This window comes from Symphodus melops (assembly GCF_947650265.1).
Source record: "Symphodus melops genome assembly, chromosome: 5".
NCBI lineage: Eukaryota > Metazoa > Chordata > Actinopteri > Labriformes > Labridae > Symphodus > Symphodus melops.
The window spans coordinates 19,540,774-19,553,015 of NC_136695.1; the positions used below are offsets into that span (position 1 = coordinate 19,540,774).

General features: G+C 40.2%; 1 protein-coding gene across 3 annotated transcripts; it reads right to left on the reverse strand.

Annotated features, from left to right (window-relative positions):
* Positions 1-607: 607 nt before the first annotated feature.
* Positions 608-12,158, reverse strand: esrp1 (epithelial splicing regulatory protein 1). 3 transcript variants are annotated; one of them, XM_079344777.1, is made up of 16 exons: positions 11,741-12,156; positions 11,169-11,327; positions 10,959-11,075; positions 10,450-10,561; positions 9,806-9,985; positions 9,271-9,325; positions 9,053-9,163; positions 8,435-8,567; positions 8,259-8,301; positions 7,625-7,944; positions 6,641-6,865; positions 5,955-6,207; positions 4,881-5,061; positions 3,620-3,761; positions 3,042-3,164; positions 1,855-1,958 (listed from the first exon to the last, which is right to left on the reverse strand). In XM_079344777.1, exons 1-15 carry the CDS (start codon positions 11,870-11,872, stop codon positions 3,063-3,065), a joined length of 2,265 nt encoding a protein of 754 aa, XP_079200903.1. In that variant the 5' UTR covers positions 11,873-12,156; the 3' UTR covers positions 1,855-1,958; positions 3,042-3,062. The 3 variants fall into 3 exon arrangements, with proteins under 3 accessions (XP_079200902.1, XP_079200901.1, XP_079200903.1); XM_079344776.1 differs by lacking the exon at positions 3,042-3,164 and having other exon boundaries at positions 608-1,958; positions 5,967-6,207; positions 11,741-12,158; XM_079344775.1 differs by lacking the exon at positions 3,042-3,164 and having other exon boundaries at positions 608-1,958; positions 11,741-12,157.
* Between the last annotated feature and the right edge of the window lie 84 nt (positions 12,159-12,242).

Below are 12,242 nucleotides of genomic sequence, written 5' to 3' on the forward strand. Positions count from 1 at the left end.
TATATATATATATATATATATATATATATATATATATATATATATATATATATATATATATATATATTTTAATTTATTTATTTTTCTTTTTACTGAATTTCTAAAAGTAAAAGTGATAAAAGTTTAGGAGAAGAACAGTACTTAGGGCTTTGCTGTATGGATATTAAATGGTGTTTGTATACTAATTTAGTCTGTTTTTATGTTTAGGAGAATGAGTGAGTGCGTTTAAAAGGGATCAAGTTGGGTGGGGTGCACAAGATTGTGTTACACAATGACAAATCTGCCCTGAGGGGGTCTGCCATGGTTTTGTGCGCCTTCTGTCTCTCTCTATTCCCCCTTCCTGCACTTTTTCAACCTGTTGAAAAAAAGGGCTATCCTCTTAGATAATAAGTTTAGTGTGTCTGAGTGACAATAGCTTCTTTGCTATAGCATGTGGGAAAACAGAGGTAATCACTGTGGACAGTGTGAGGGAGTTCCCACAGTTTCGCCTCCAGCCAAATTCTGTCATCAGACAACTCCACCTGTGTGTTTATGTTCCTGCATTTCACACACCCTCTGTAAGTACACAGACTCAACAACAACAAAAAAAAAAACAGGTCAAAGAGTGGCAGATTTTACATTATTCGTTTATTGTTCTTGTTTTGTTTTTTTCAACATGGCCATATCAGGATGTCCTGAGCAGCAGGAAGTTATGTAGGATATGTTTACAGCAACTTTGGAGGGCACAAATAACAATTCAGATCACAAGATCTATGTCAGAGGTGGCTTCATTACCTTTCCTTCTCACATGTCCATCTAATCTCAAGATGATTTCATTTATAAGACAAATGACAGAGGGCTTCCACACGGAGCATGTTTACTTCGCTGCACTAATCCAGCAAAGATGGTAGAGAGAAGACATGGGAAGTGTGACGCACATGAAAAACTGTGTGGAGTAAAATGTGTAATAAAATCTTAAAGAAACCTCCTTTGGCTGCTCAGATTCACTCTGTTAACTTAAGAGCTTCTGACATGAGTCCCTTTAAATATGGTAACTCTGGTCAGGTTCCAAAGAACCAGGACAGTCCTCTGATCAGATGTTATTCGAAAACAAAAGGCAAGACAACATTGGCATTACGCAACATGTGCACAGACATAAAGAAGGAAAAGTAGGGGTAGGTGTGAGATGTCACATTTTTGTAAATGAAACCGGATGCAAGGATCAGACTACTGACAAACTCACAGTGTAACAAAGATACTGCTATGATATACATTAGTAGTCTTGTTGATTAACAGTGCATTGATATTTGGCATACTGTAAACATCTTAAAGTGTAACTACTTACTTCTTCATGCACTAAAGCTACCAATACAAACACTGTATAAAATGTGTATAAAACAAAAACAGTGTTTTGCATTAACAGATTTAAGTATAAAGATGCATCGACACAGCTTTGCATAATACTCACTTTTATCTCTTTCACACGAAAGCACAATCACACACTTTCTCTCTTCACAGACTTAAGAAAAGAAGCTTAAGGAAAGGTTTGCACTCAGATTCTAAGTCATTCTTCTCTAGTTTGGCTAGCAAATATATCATATTAATCATATCATAACATGTTTAAAAAATCTCTATAAAGCTTTTAAAATACAGACTGTGCAATATAAGACAAAACTGCTATGTTTGGCTATAAGACCACAATGATTTTGGTATAAAATAGATTAATTTCTGTTGTTAAAGATATAAATAACACATCTAAAAGCATATTTTTCAAAAGCCTAAAAAAACATTCAAAGGCACTGACATTTAACAAATTGTCACATGAGCTTTGTGTGTTTGCATCTCTACAGCAGGGTCAGGTCCAGGTACTGCCCAGCCGGCTTGGCCATGAGAGCGGGGAGGGACATGAGAGGAGCGTCGCCTCCGCTGGACTGACCGATCAGACTGCTGTTCAGGAGAGAAATGGAATCTGCGGGACTCTGAAGTGGGGTGGGCGGGGGTTGGGGAAAGGAAAGGAAAAAGAGAGAGCCATATTAACCTGATGTAAGTGCATGAAACACAGAGCCCTTATACCACCACCATGTGTTACCCGTCACCTTCTGAACCACCTGAAGGATCTACCCGTTATTACTACCACAATAGCAACTGACTGTTAGCTTAGCCCTCCAGCCCATTAACTACTGGTGCTACGCCTCTCAAGCTTCTTGTTATTACACAGCATGGTGCTATTTACCATGACAACTGTGGCGGATTGACACATCGAAATTGGAGTTACTTTGGAAACAAATCAAGGATTTTATTCTTTTAAACTTCCAGAATGAGGTTACATGTTTGGTGCTATTTATTTGTGGAAAAATGAAAGGCTCAGATTCATGAAAGTGAAAAGGTGTAGTGGCCATGCATGGATGAACCAGTTTAACTTTAGAGTACACCTGGATCTGCTTTACATACAAGTCAAGTACAAAGGAATTATAACAATGAATAAGAAAAATAATAGTAATTTTGGGGGCTTTTCGCACTTATCAACAGGACAGCGGAAGAGAGACAGGAAACGTGGAGAGGAGAGGGGCAGAGAGTATTGTGTTTCAAGAAAGGTGACAGAAGAAAATCACCAATATCCAAACTCCTTAGATACAAATAAAAGCTAATTCAAGAGAGCAGTTTACAATGTTTTTGAATTTGAAGAAATACCAAGCTCGACAGGCCTGCTGTAACTTATTTCAGTTGCTTTCATTTGACGATGGCTAAAGCCAAACTCTATAAGCCCTCTTTTTTATGTCTAATAACATGATGACAGCACAGAAATGTGTCAGTATGTGAAATCATATTCTGTCTTTGAAAACACGCCATATGTTAAATCATTCAGTAAATCCAGCCATGATAAAAATAAAAATAAATAACCCAGTCATTAAATTTGCCCATTCGCGTCATTATGTGTGTAGGAAAAGGAAACACTCTGCATTGACCCATATTCCCCAATGGGTTGATCAAAGACCCAAAGCCAGTGCTGCAGCCCCTCTCCAAACTAAATCCCCCTCACAAAGCTCTCAGCCAATCCTTACCTGCCACCTGCCTCAGACACCTTAAATACACACCCATTCTTTGGGCTGCGTAAGCAATGTCCCGGTTGGGTCGTGAGCATGCACAGGCCCGTGAGCGTGCATGAGAGCATCCTCGGGGGCATACTGTTGTGTGAGGAAGGGGGAGGAACAACAAAAACAGGGGGCTGAGACATAATCAACCTTAGACGCTAACCTAGAGGCTACATGAGCTCTGAAACTCCAGCATGGTGGTAAAAAGCAGAGTTGTAACTTTTTAGCTCACGTTTGTCTCTCAGTTTTGTTACATTTATCACATCCATTTTAGTCTTAACTGTCCTCCAAGTTTAATTTAGTCGTGAGTTCCTCCATTTCAAGTCGAAGCAAGCAGTAGAGCATGTGTGACAGAACAGGGAGACTAGACAGGATAAACTTGTTTGATGGCCTCTGGGCAAACAAAGTGGATGCCTGACGATACACACCCATAACAGGAGGAGATTTGAATACAACACTTAGTGCTATAGCGAGAAATGTGAACTCTGGAGGCTTGCTCTTGGGAATGAACTGAACTAATAATGAAGTAAAGAATATCCAGCTCCTACCTGGTAACCCTGCATTGTGTTAATGAGGTCCTTGACTCCAGGGCTGCCGTAGGTCAGACCTGGCATGCGCACCAACCCCCCTGGGGTGGAGAGGGATGAGGGGGAGGGGAAGAAACCTAAGGTGGTAGGTGAGCCAGGTGGGCTGCAGAGAGAGAGAAAAAAAAAAGCAATAACAGGATGTAAATATCACACACACACACACACACACACAAAGAACAACATGCTGACTTGTATGCTGCATGTTTATCAATAAACCAAGCAAATACAAAATGCACATAAGTGGGAATAACTTAAAGGCTTTTTTTAATGACAGAGGACTAAGAAGGTGTAACCAGAGGTCAACGACGTTTACCTGTTCCTCTGATACTACAATGATTAGTTATTAACTAACCTTGTAACAAGACCATGCAAAGACAAAGTGTACCACTTTTTTCCACTTAAAGTCTTTTTTGTTGTTCAGCAAACAAAATAAACAAAAACGGTTGTATAGGACACTAAATATATAAAAAGAAACACAACTCTTACATGTTTTAAAGGCAGTCTAACTTATCTAAATTACTCGTCAGGGCTATTTTACTATAGAACATTTGGATTGTTCACAAGATGGTACGTTTTTGGCAAAAGTCGAGTTGAGATCCATGCATCACATAATTAGATCTGTTTAATATGAAAAAAACCCCATCTGAGTTGTAAAGCTGTATTCCTATTGTTCGTAAGAAGAACTTTTTAACTAGAGGCCTGGGAAAATCAATCACGTAATCAACATTTCTTTAGTTCTCTTGTTCACCTGCACAGCAGCACAAGCTAACCTGAAACAGGGATTCATTTTATGTACCATGTGCTGTAAATGTAAACAACAAATCTAAACTACTGTTGGGCCTGCACAACTGCAAACAATATCACAGCATTTATGATACAGTACTAATATGGTTGCTCAGCTTCAATAGTATTTTATAGAGAATCAAATATAATCTTGATCCAACTGAGGAAAGGATTGAGGGTTGTTTCTAATGCTGAGGCAGATGTTGGTAGGTTGTACATTTTTATTCCTCCTTCTTTCTGTTGTGTTTTACTTGAAACAAAACTAGGGTAGATAATTACACATCCCATTCACAAATAATCCTACTGTACTGGGTGAGTATTAGTTGATGGCAAACTACAGATAAACAAATGAATGTTCAAATAATTCAAATAAAGGCTTGTGTATTTAAATGCCAGCATGTATCCCTCTTTCTGTTCATGCGAAAGCACAAGTGTGTACCTGGGATAGTAGGCTGTGTAGTTCATGTATAACTGCGCTGAAGCAGGGTAGTAAGCATGTCCTGTATGCATAGGGCGCGGGGTCAGCAGCACCTGACCCATGGGAGGATAGAGTGCAGCAGCAGCCTCTGTCGTCAGGACAGGATGTGCAGGGGCGAAGGAGTAGGAGGGCGGAGATAAACCTAAAGAGAGATTGGAAGAGGAAACATCATCATTAATAGCTAATAATAGATTTAATGGGGAAGTCTGGTAATTGTTTGTCTGTGGAGGAGGCAATCATGTAAATGTACAAACAATGGCCATGGCTAAAGGCTCAATGTGGCATCCTGTTTCTTTTGTTTATCCAAACAAGATCCAGCAAAATCATTATCATGATATTAAAGTGTAATATGTGCCTTAAACCTTCTAATTTGAACATCTACACTTCATATATCAGTGATTTAAAAATATTTAGTCCAATTTCTTTTACCTCTTTATCAAATATAGGGTTTGGCCGGTGCACATTTACAGTGAAGGACAGAGAGGGGAAAAAAAGCACATTTCTAAACACCAGCTCTGCCCACCTTTCCCACAGCTTCTCTGATTGGCCAAGCACGGGGGACGCACACATCAGAGGTGTTTCGTTTTATTGAGGCTAAATCCCACAACCACCACTACCAATCAGATAAGACTGAAGAGATGTAAGCCAATTATGAACTAGCTGTTTGGCTCATGTTTTTTTTTTAAAACCGTGTCAGATTTCTCTAAAGATGTAAGGAAGTAAAATTAAAAATGAGTACCAAACATGCGACTGAAGAAGATGTACTATAATCAGGATGCGTGAACACAGGTGAAAAGATGGATTAAACATTGAACTTGTGAGGTTTCTCTATGCATGCAAATGGGTAATTTAATCAAAGTTAATCACAAAGGAGGTACCACACACATCAAACAGAAACTTGTGACTCCTCCTGGTTATATCCCTGACCTCGCGAACTACAAGATTGGTGAAAAACCCAGCAAACCCTGCCCCCGAACGGCAGGAGCCCACCTACCCTGCAGTCCCAAAGCACCCACAGCTCCCAGCAGGACTTACGTCTGGACTTACATGGCGGCGGGCTGAGCCCTGTCCCACTCCTACTCCTGGTGTGTGTGAGTGCATGTGTGTGTGAGAGTGAGCCTCCCATCAGCACCAGGCCCATCTCCTCAGCACTGCAGGGGAACACCTCAACGTAACGGTTGTTGGCCCCGCGCTGGCTGGACATCACATGCTTGTGGAGCCGATGTGAGGCCTGAAGTGCTCGCTCTGCTGAGGTCATCTGGATGAAGCAGTCACCTGATGGGCGACCCTGAAAACAGAGACAGTAAGATGTCACACGGAGGTTTATTCAACTTTCTCACAAGGCTGTTAATCAAAGGTTTATGAATCATTAAAACAACGGTACTCTAAAACAACGCCATCATGTTCACTTCTCAATCGATAAACAACAAAGACAAAGATAATCATGTTGAAAATCCAGCCATAATTCAAGGGTAAAACAACATACTCAGTAACAACCTGTGGTATCAACAAAAACAGCTTATGTTAGCATTTAACTCATTTTAGTAACGTATATCTATCATTTCACATCTTGTATCAATATCAAACAGAAATGTTCGCTGGGAAGCCACATTAGAATGGTGTACGAATGCAATGTTTAAGTTGTTGTCTAACAGTACCAAATGAGTTTTTAAAAATGTGAATATGGCATATGGGTGTGTCTGTACTGTGGTTGCATGTACCTGCTGGTTAAGGACCATGTGCACACCATGTGGTCTGATATCATGTGTAAACTCGCCCAGGAAGGTGAGGATGTCCTCTATGCTCGCTGTGTATGGCAACCCTCTCAGCCTCAAACAGTCCCTTAAACCACCAGGAGGGGGCAGAAGCGGGACGGAGGGCAGCATTGACACCAGGGGGGCAGGGGCCACAGGGATCAGAGGGACTGATGAGTACCTGTTCAACACCTAAAACACAGACGGTCTTACATTTTTGCAATATTTCTAAAAAAGAAAGAAAAAAAAAAAAGCATAAAAGAATACACAAAAACAGCTAAATGACAAACAATTCAATTAACACACTAAGACACAACCAATACAGGCCAACTTTTAGCAGCTAATATGTGTACAGGACAAGTCAATTTGTGTGTAATATGTGTTGCAATGGTAGATAGAGGCGTGTTTGCATTTCTGGAGGGCACCAATAAAACCTTTTTTAATTGGTCATACGTGAGTGTCTGAGGAAATGCCTCTGCACAGAGATGTATGAGGGTTGTTAGCTTATCAGTCAGCTAAGATAAGAAAATAAGACAACTTATGTTCATCCCACAAGAGAGGGAGAAAGAGCAACAAAAGAGGACAAAGAGCCTAGTAATGCTTCACAGTGTTTGTGTGTACCTACATACTTAAGGTTAACACTTAGAAACACACAGTCCATCTTGCCATGCAGGTCCCCACCCAAAAGCCCTTCTGCAATAATTCTAACTAACATGGGACAAAAGGAACACACCCACATGTCACACTCTGCTATGTGCACACAAGGAAGCATTACATTCCTTAAAGCCTCTTTTAGGAGACAAAAGAAGATCAAAAGACTACAACTAAATTCAACATAAAGGAAATGATAAAGAAGAATAGTTTCCACAAACACACACATCCACATTGTACAATAAAAATTACATACAAAAAGCACAAACACATGCAGATCAGGTGGACTGCCTGCCGTACCTGTTGGACCTCTGCTGCTGTGCTTTTAAACAGCTCGATATATCTCCTCCCCAGGATTTCTTTGTGTTTCCTCAGTGCACACTGGGCGTGCTCCTCACAGGCAAATAAAACAAAGGCGTCACCAGTGGGACGCCCATCAGGATAGCGTACAAATAGGATGCCGTCTTTCTCTCCACTGACTGGACAAGTCTCTTTAATCCCCTCCTCTGGGGAGAAAAAGTTGAGCACTTGCTCATGTGTGGCTGTGAAAGGAAGCCCTCGCATCCTCACTATGATCTGGTCCTCACGCGACAAGAACATGGCTACTTCATTGGAGGTACCTGGAGGACACAAACACAAGAAAATTCATAAAATGGATCACACTGATGTCAACGCAATTCAGTATTCCTGGTTTTTAGCCCCTTTTATTCTGCATAGATAAAACTATAAAAGTTTTATATTTTTATGATACTATTAATGACAATTCTACATCTATAACCATTAAAGACTGGGCTTATAAAATGTTTAAACTACATTAAAAAAAAGTCAAAATGTTTATATCTACCAAAGAAAATGAAAATATATATAAATAAGATGACACGAAAACAGCAGAATCCTAAGATTTGGTACAATACTCGATGATCTGCCTTCTCACCTCCTGCTATCTTCAGGAAGTCCTCCCCTGTTGCTTTATAAACCTGTTATTAGAAGAGAAGAGGCAAAAATCAAGAATAGTTATCCAAAAAAGAAAACACAGAAACGTTAACAGTATGTGTATTTAAAGTGGCTGGCTCCTTTAACCAGCACCAGCTAACTGAGTTTCCAGGTTACCTCTATGTATCTGCTGCCCATATGGTGTTTGTGTCTCTTCAGCGCCAGATCTCTGTGTTCTTCACTGACAAAACGAACAAGAGCTTCTCCGTTCCTCCTCCCCTGAGCATTTAGACACAATGCAGCGCCCCCTCTGAACAACACACCGTACACAGCGTTACAGAGCGAGTACATCTTTTATCACCAGCACATCATTTCAGAGTCAGCTTTATTGGCCTTGTAACATTACACATATAAGAAATTACCAATATTAACAATAAACAAACAAATAAAGACGTATATGTTCAAGACAATAGTAAAGTAGTGAGGAGTGAAAAAGATGCTATGTAATTATGTAACTTTGTAATTAGCTAACAGATGGGTTAATTCCACATGAGGTATGTTTTAACAGTATTTACATTAAGGCAGTATTTATAGATTGATGTTAGATGAGGATAACAGTATATACAAGATCAAGATAGTGACCTTAATAAAATGTTGTTATTGATCGTATTTATATTCACAGTCTGTGTTTTATTACACAGTTATTTCACAGTGACAGATCTAAAGCTCTGTGCTTGTTTAGCATCAGTATACGACGTCAACAAATCAGATGCCTTTAATATAACTTCAACATACTTGGCAATGTTAAGTCCCCTGAAGAAGCGAGCAATATCCTGGTCAGAGGACTGCCATGGCAACCCTCTGGCTCTGATCACAGTGTTGTCACACACTTTCTCCATCTTACTGCTGCACATACACGCACAAAAACACACATGCTGATATTAGCACAGAAGGAGTGGGCTTGCTGAGGCAGAAAACAGAAAGAATATTTATCTTGCGCAAACTTTACTTACCAAGTGCCTGTCTCAAACTTCTCACTTACTCTCTCCTGACAAGAAAAGGTGTGGCCTATAATGAGAAAGAAATAGAAGTTATTAGAAAGTTAATTAAAAAAATAGCTCCAAACTTTAAATGGACGCTATTTTGTTATCACAATAATGCTTTACGTCTCAAGGTTAGATGCAAAATATATGTATGAAATTATTGTCACTGTAGATTACTACATCAATAATAATCTTGATTGTTTCAAATATGATTCAGAACATATCAGAAAGTATTGAATATGTAGCCTTACACTTTACAAAGGATGAAAGTTACTTATTCAGATGTTTTTGTCTATAATTAAAATAATCTGTTTACTTCACAAATTAGACACAACAATGTTGGTGAAAAAAATCTGTTTTAGCCTTTATTCCTGTGTTCTTGAAAAGCCAACACTTTCCGCCTAAACTATAAGTGGACATATATGTCCAACATAATAGTTTATTCTTAAATCTGTAACTTTGTATTATTTTGTAAAAAAAGAAAAAAAACACATCTGATACTCACAATATGGCTCAGAAAGCAGAGCAAGGACAATGCTGGTCATGGTCTGAACCTGCTGCACTGCTACTTCTGCAGGTAATGTGGCTGGGGGCTCTGGTGTTGCTGAGGGGTCCGTTGTGGCTGAGGGGTCAGGTGTGGCTGAGGGCTCCCACATAGCAGGAACATCCACAGGTATACTAAGCTCTGAGGAGGGGGGCCGTCAAAGAAAGCCAACAAGAAAGAGCCAAAAAAACAAACAAAATGGTTTTGTTCTACCAGTATGTGTGAGTTTGACTGATCTAAACTTTTCAAAGGGCAATAAAAAAAAAATACATTAAGCTAGTTGACAAACACGCACGCAGACAGAGAAACTCAGATATGTTAGTTATCTTGTTACAGAGGGATTGTGTTGTTGGTCCCGTTGGCTAAACACACACTCGTTCCAAAAGTGCTTAGTAAGGTGATTCCCTATTTGCATTTCAAAACCTCCAGTCCTCCAGCCAACACGCCTTGGCTTATAACTTCTTGTATGTGTGCTGCATGTGCAAGATCAAGCTAAATAGGAAAAAAAATTATGTGACGAACATTCAATCAATTACATGCCCCTGTGTAGTTTGCAGTAATTCACCATCACACCAAATGTAAACAGTAGACAAATGGAAGGATACCCTCTGCCATGAGGTGTATATTCAGAGCCTTGAGGTCAGATGTGGGGAAGTGCTTCTTGAACTCTTTACGAAGGTCAAAGAAAGAGAAGAAACAGTCGGGGACCAGGATGTACTGGAGAAGGAAGAAATTAAATGAAAGGATGTGAACATGTGGCCCATCAGCAGCTGTCATTTTATTGCCTTCATATCGCTGTTTGTTTAAGCCTAGTAGTGTAGTCATCCCTGTGGAACACACACACACACACACAGACATGTGTGAAAATGTCATCAGCTTCATTGTGTGCTGCTGTTTTATGTGCACAGGTATGTGTGTGGGTGTGTCTAATTAAACAGGTTTTCTTCAGTATCTAACTGCTGCAGATCAACTCTTGGTGGAGCATGAAGTTTAATCAGAAGCCGAGTGCTGACACATGACATCCCTTTGTGACTGTGTGAGCGCCTAAGGTTCCTGCATCAGTGAGAGAACATCCGCCCTGGCTGCAAGGCGTTCACCCAACCAGCTTGCTCACCTTGCTGGCCGCCTCAGGGTGAATCACTTGACGGATGTGAAGCTGCCCGTCCGTACACAAACACACCGACGTGCCTGTGCCCGCGCTGTTCACCTCATTTGTCAACTGTAGATAAAACTAAGAAAAGAAATAAAATATTTCAATATTTTGCATCCATCAATTTAACAGCAGTAATAATAACATTTTACTTAAAAGCTAAAATGCTGTTACCTGGTTCAATGCTGACTCAAGACTTGAGGCTGTAAAAACACAGTCTGCTCTGGATTCATGCTCCTCTTCCACGCTCTCTTCCACAACATCCTCCTCCTCTTTCTCCCCTGTCAAGTCTGAGAGGTCAGGCTTAATGAGGAGCTCATTCACCTTGCCTAACTGGTTCAGAGAAAAAGAAAAAAAAGGGACTTCAGTGTTGAGGCAGAAGTTTATAAAAAAAAATTTACAGGCCAATATAATAAGGGAATAGCATAAATAGGTTTAATGATAGCTAAAATGATCAGGCATGAACAGCAAAAGATTCTGTTAAAAAAATCTTAAATATTGATTGAAATCATATATAGATCAATATTTACATTAGATATGAATAAAGAAACCTATAAAAACTCAGGTGATAGATTATTTTGAATACCATTTTACCCACTATAGTTTATGCTTTTTTGTTTTCAATCCGAGTTTAGTTTTCCTGCCCACTTCTTTCTTTACAACTACTTTCAATATTCTGATGTAACAATGTCCACCTGCTATAACTCGTCCAATAATAGCCTCCGTTTAGTTTGTGTTGTTATTACCTTTTTGTTCTTTAGATCCACCAGCTGCCAAACCAACTGAACGAGCTCCTTCTCGTCAGATCCCAGCAGCTCTCCGCTCGCGCCAGATGTGGCGGTGAAAACCACCACCAGGTAGTCTACCTGTGCCGTCATCTGAACACACACACAGCCCCAACAAACTAATGTACTGATACTTTACCAAATCACAGGTCAGTTACTGACCAAACGTCGATAACGAGTTACACGCGGGAGAGAGAGATGAACACCTTTACTTTGAAACCTGAGCGCAAAGGGGAGCTTTGTTAATCCAAGTTTCGACACGCGAGAGATTGTACGTGAAGCCTCCCGCAGTCACCATCGCGGAGTAATGGCTGAACGTTCCCCGTTTTTGTATTGCATCTACCTGTCTGACCACGTGACTCGCCACCTGCCCCCTCCCTCCTTCAGGTGCCTTACCTATTAGGACGTGGCAGGCCGTGGATGACAACCTATCTGTTGATGTAATATACTTTTATAGGCTACC

What these genes read in the sequence shown, in the direction of transcription:
- esrp1 (XM_079344775.1), bottom strand. Translation starts at nt 11,872, where the DNA reads ATGACGGCACAGGTAGACTACCTGGTGGTGGTTTTCACCGCCACATCT. An exon ending in TCTGCTTTCTGAGCCATATT is followed by an intron (nt 9,326 to 9,805) that starts GTGAGTATCAGA and finishes TTCTCATTATAG; the next exon opens with GCCACACCTTTTCTTGTCAG. An exon ending in TACACAGCCTACTATCCCAG is followed by an intron (nt 3,762 to 4,880) that starts GTACACACTTGT and finishes CTCTCTCTGCAG; the next exon opens with CCCACCTGGCTCACCTACCA.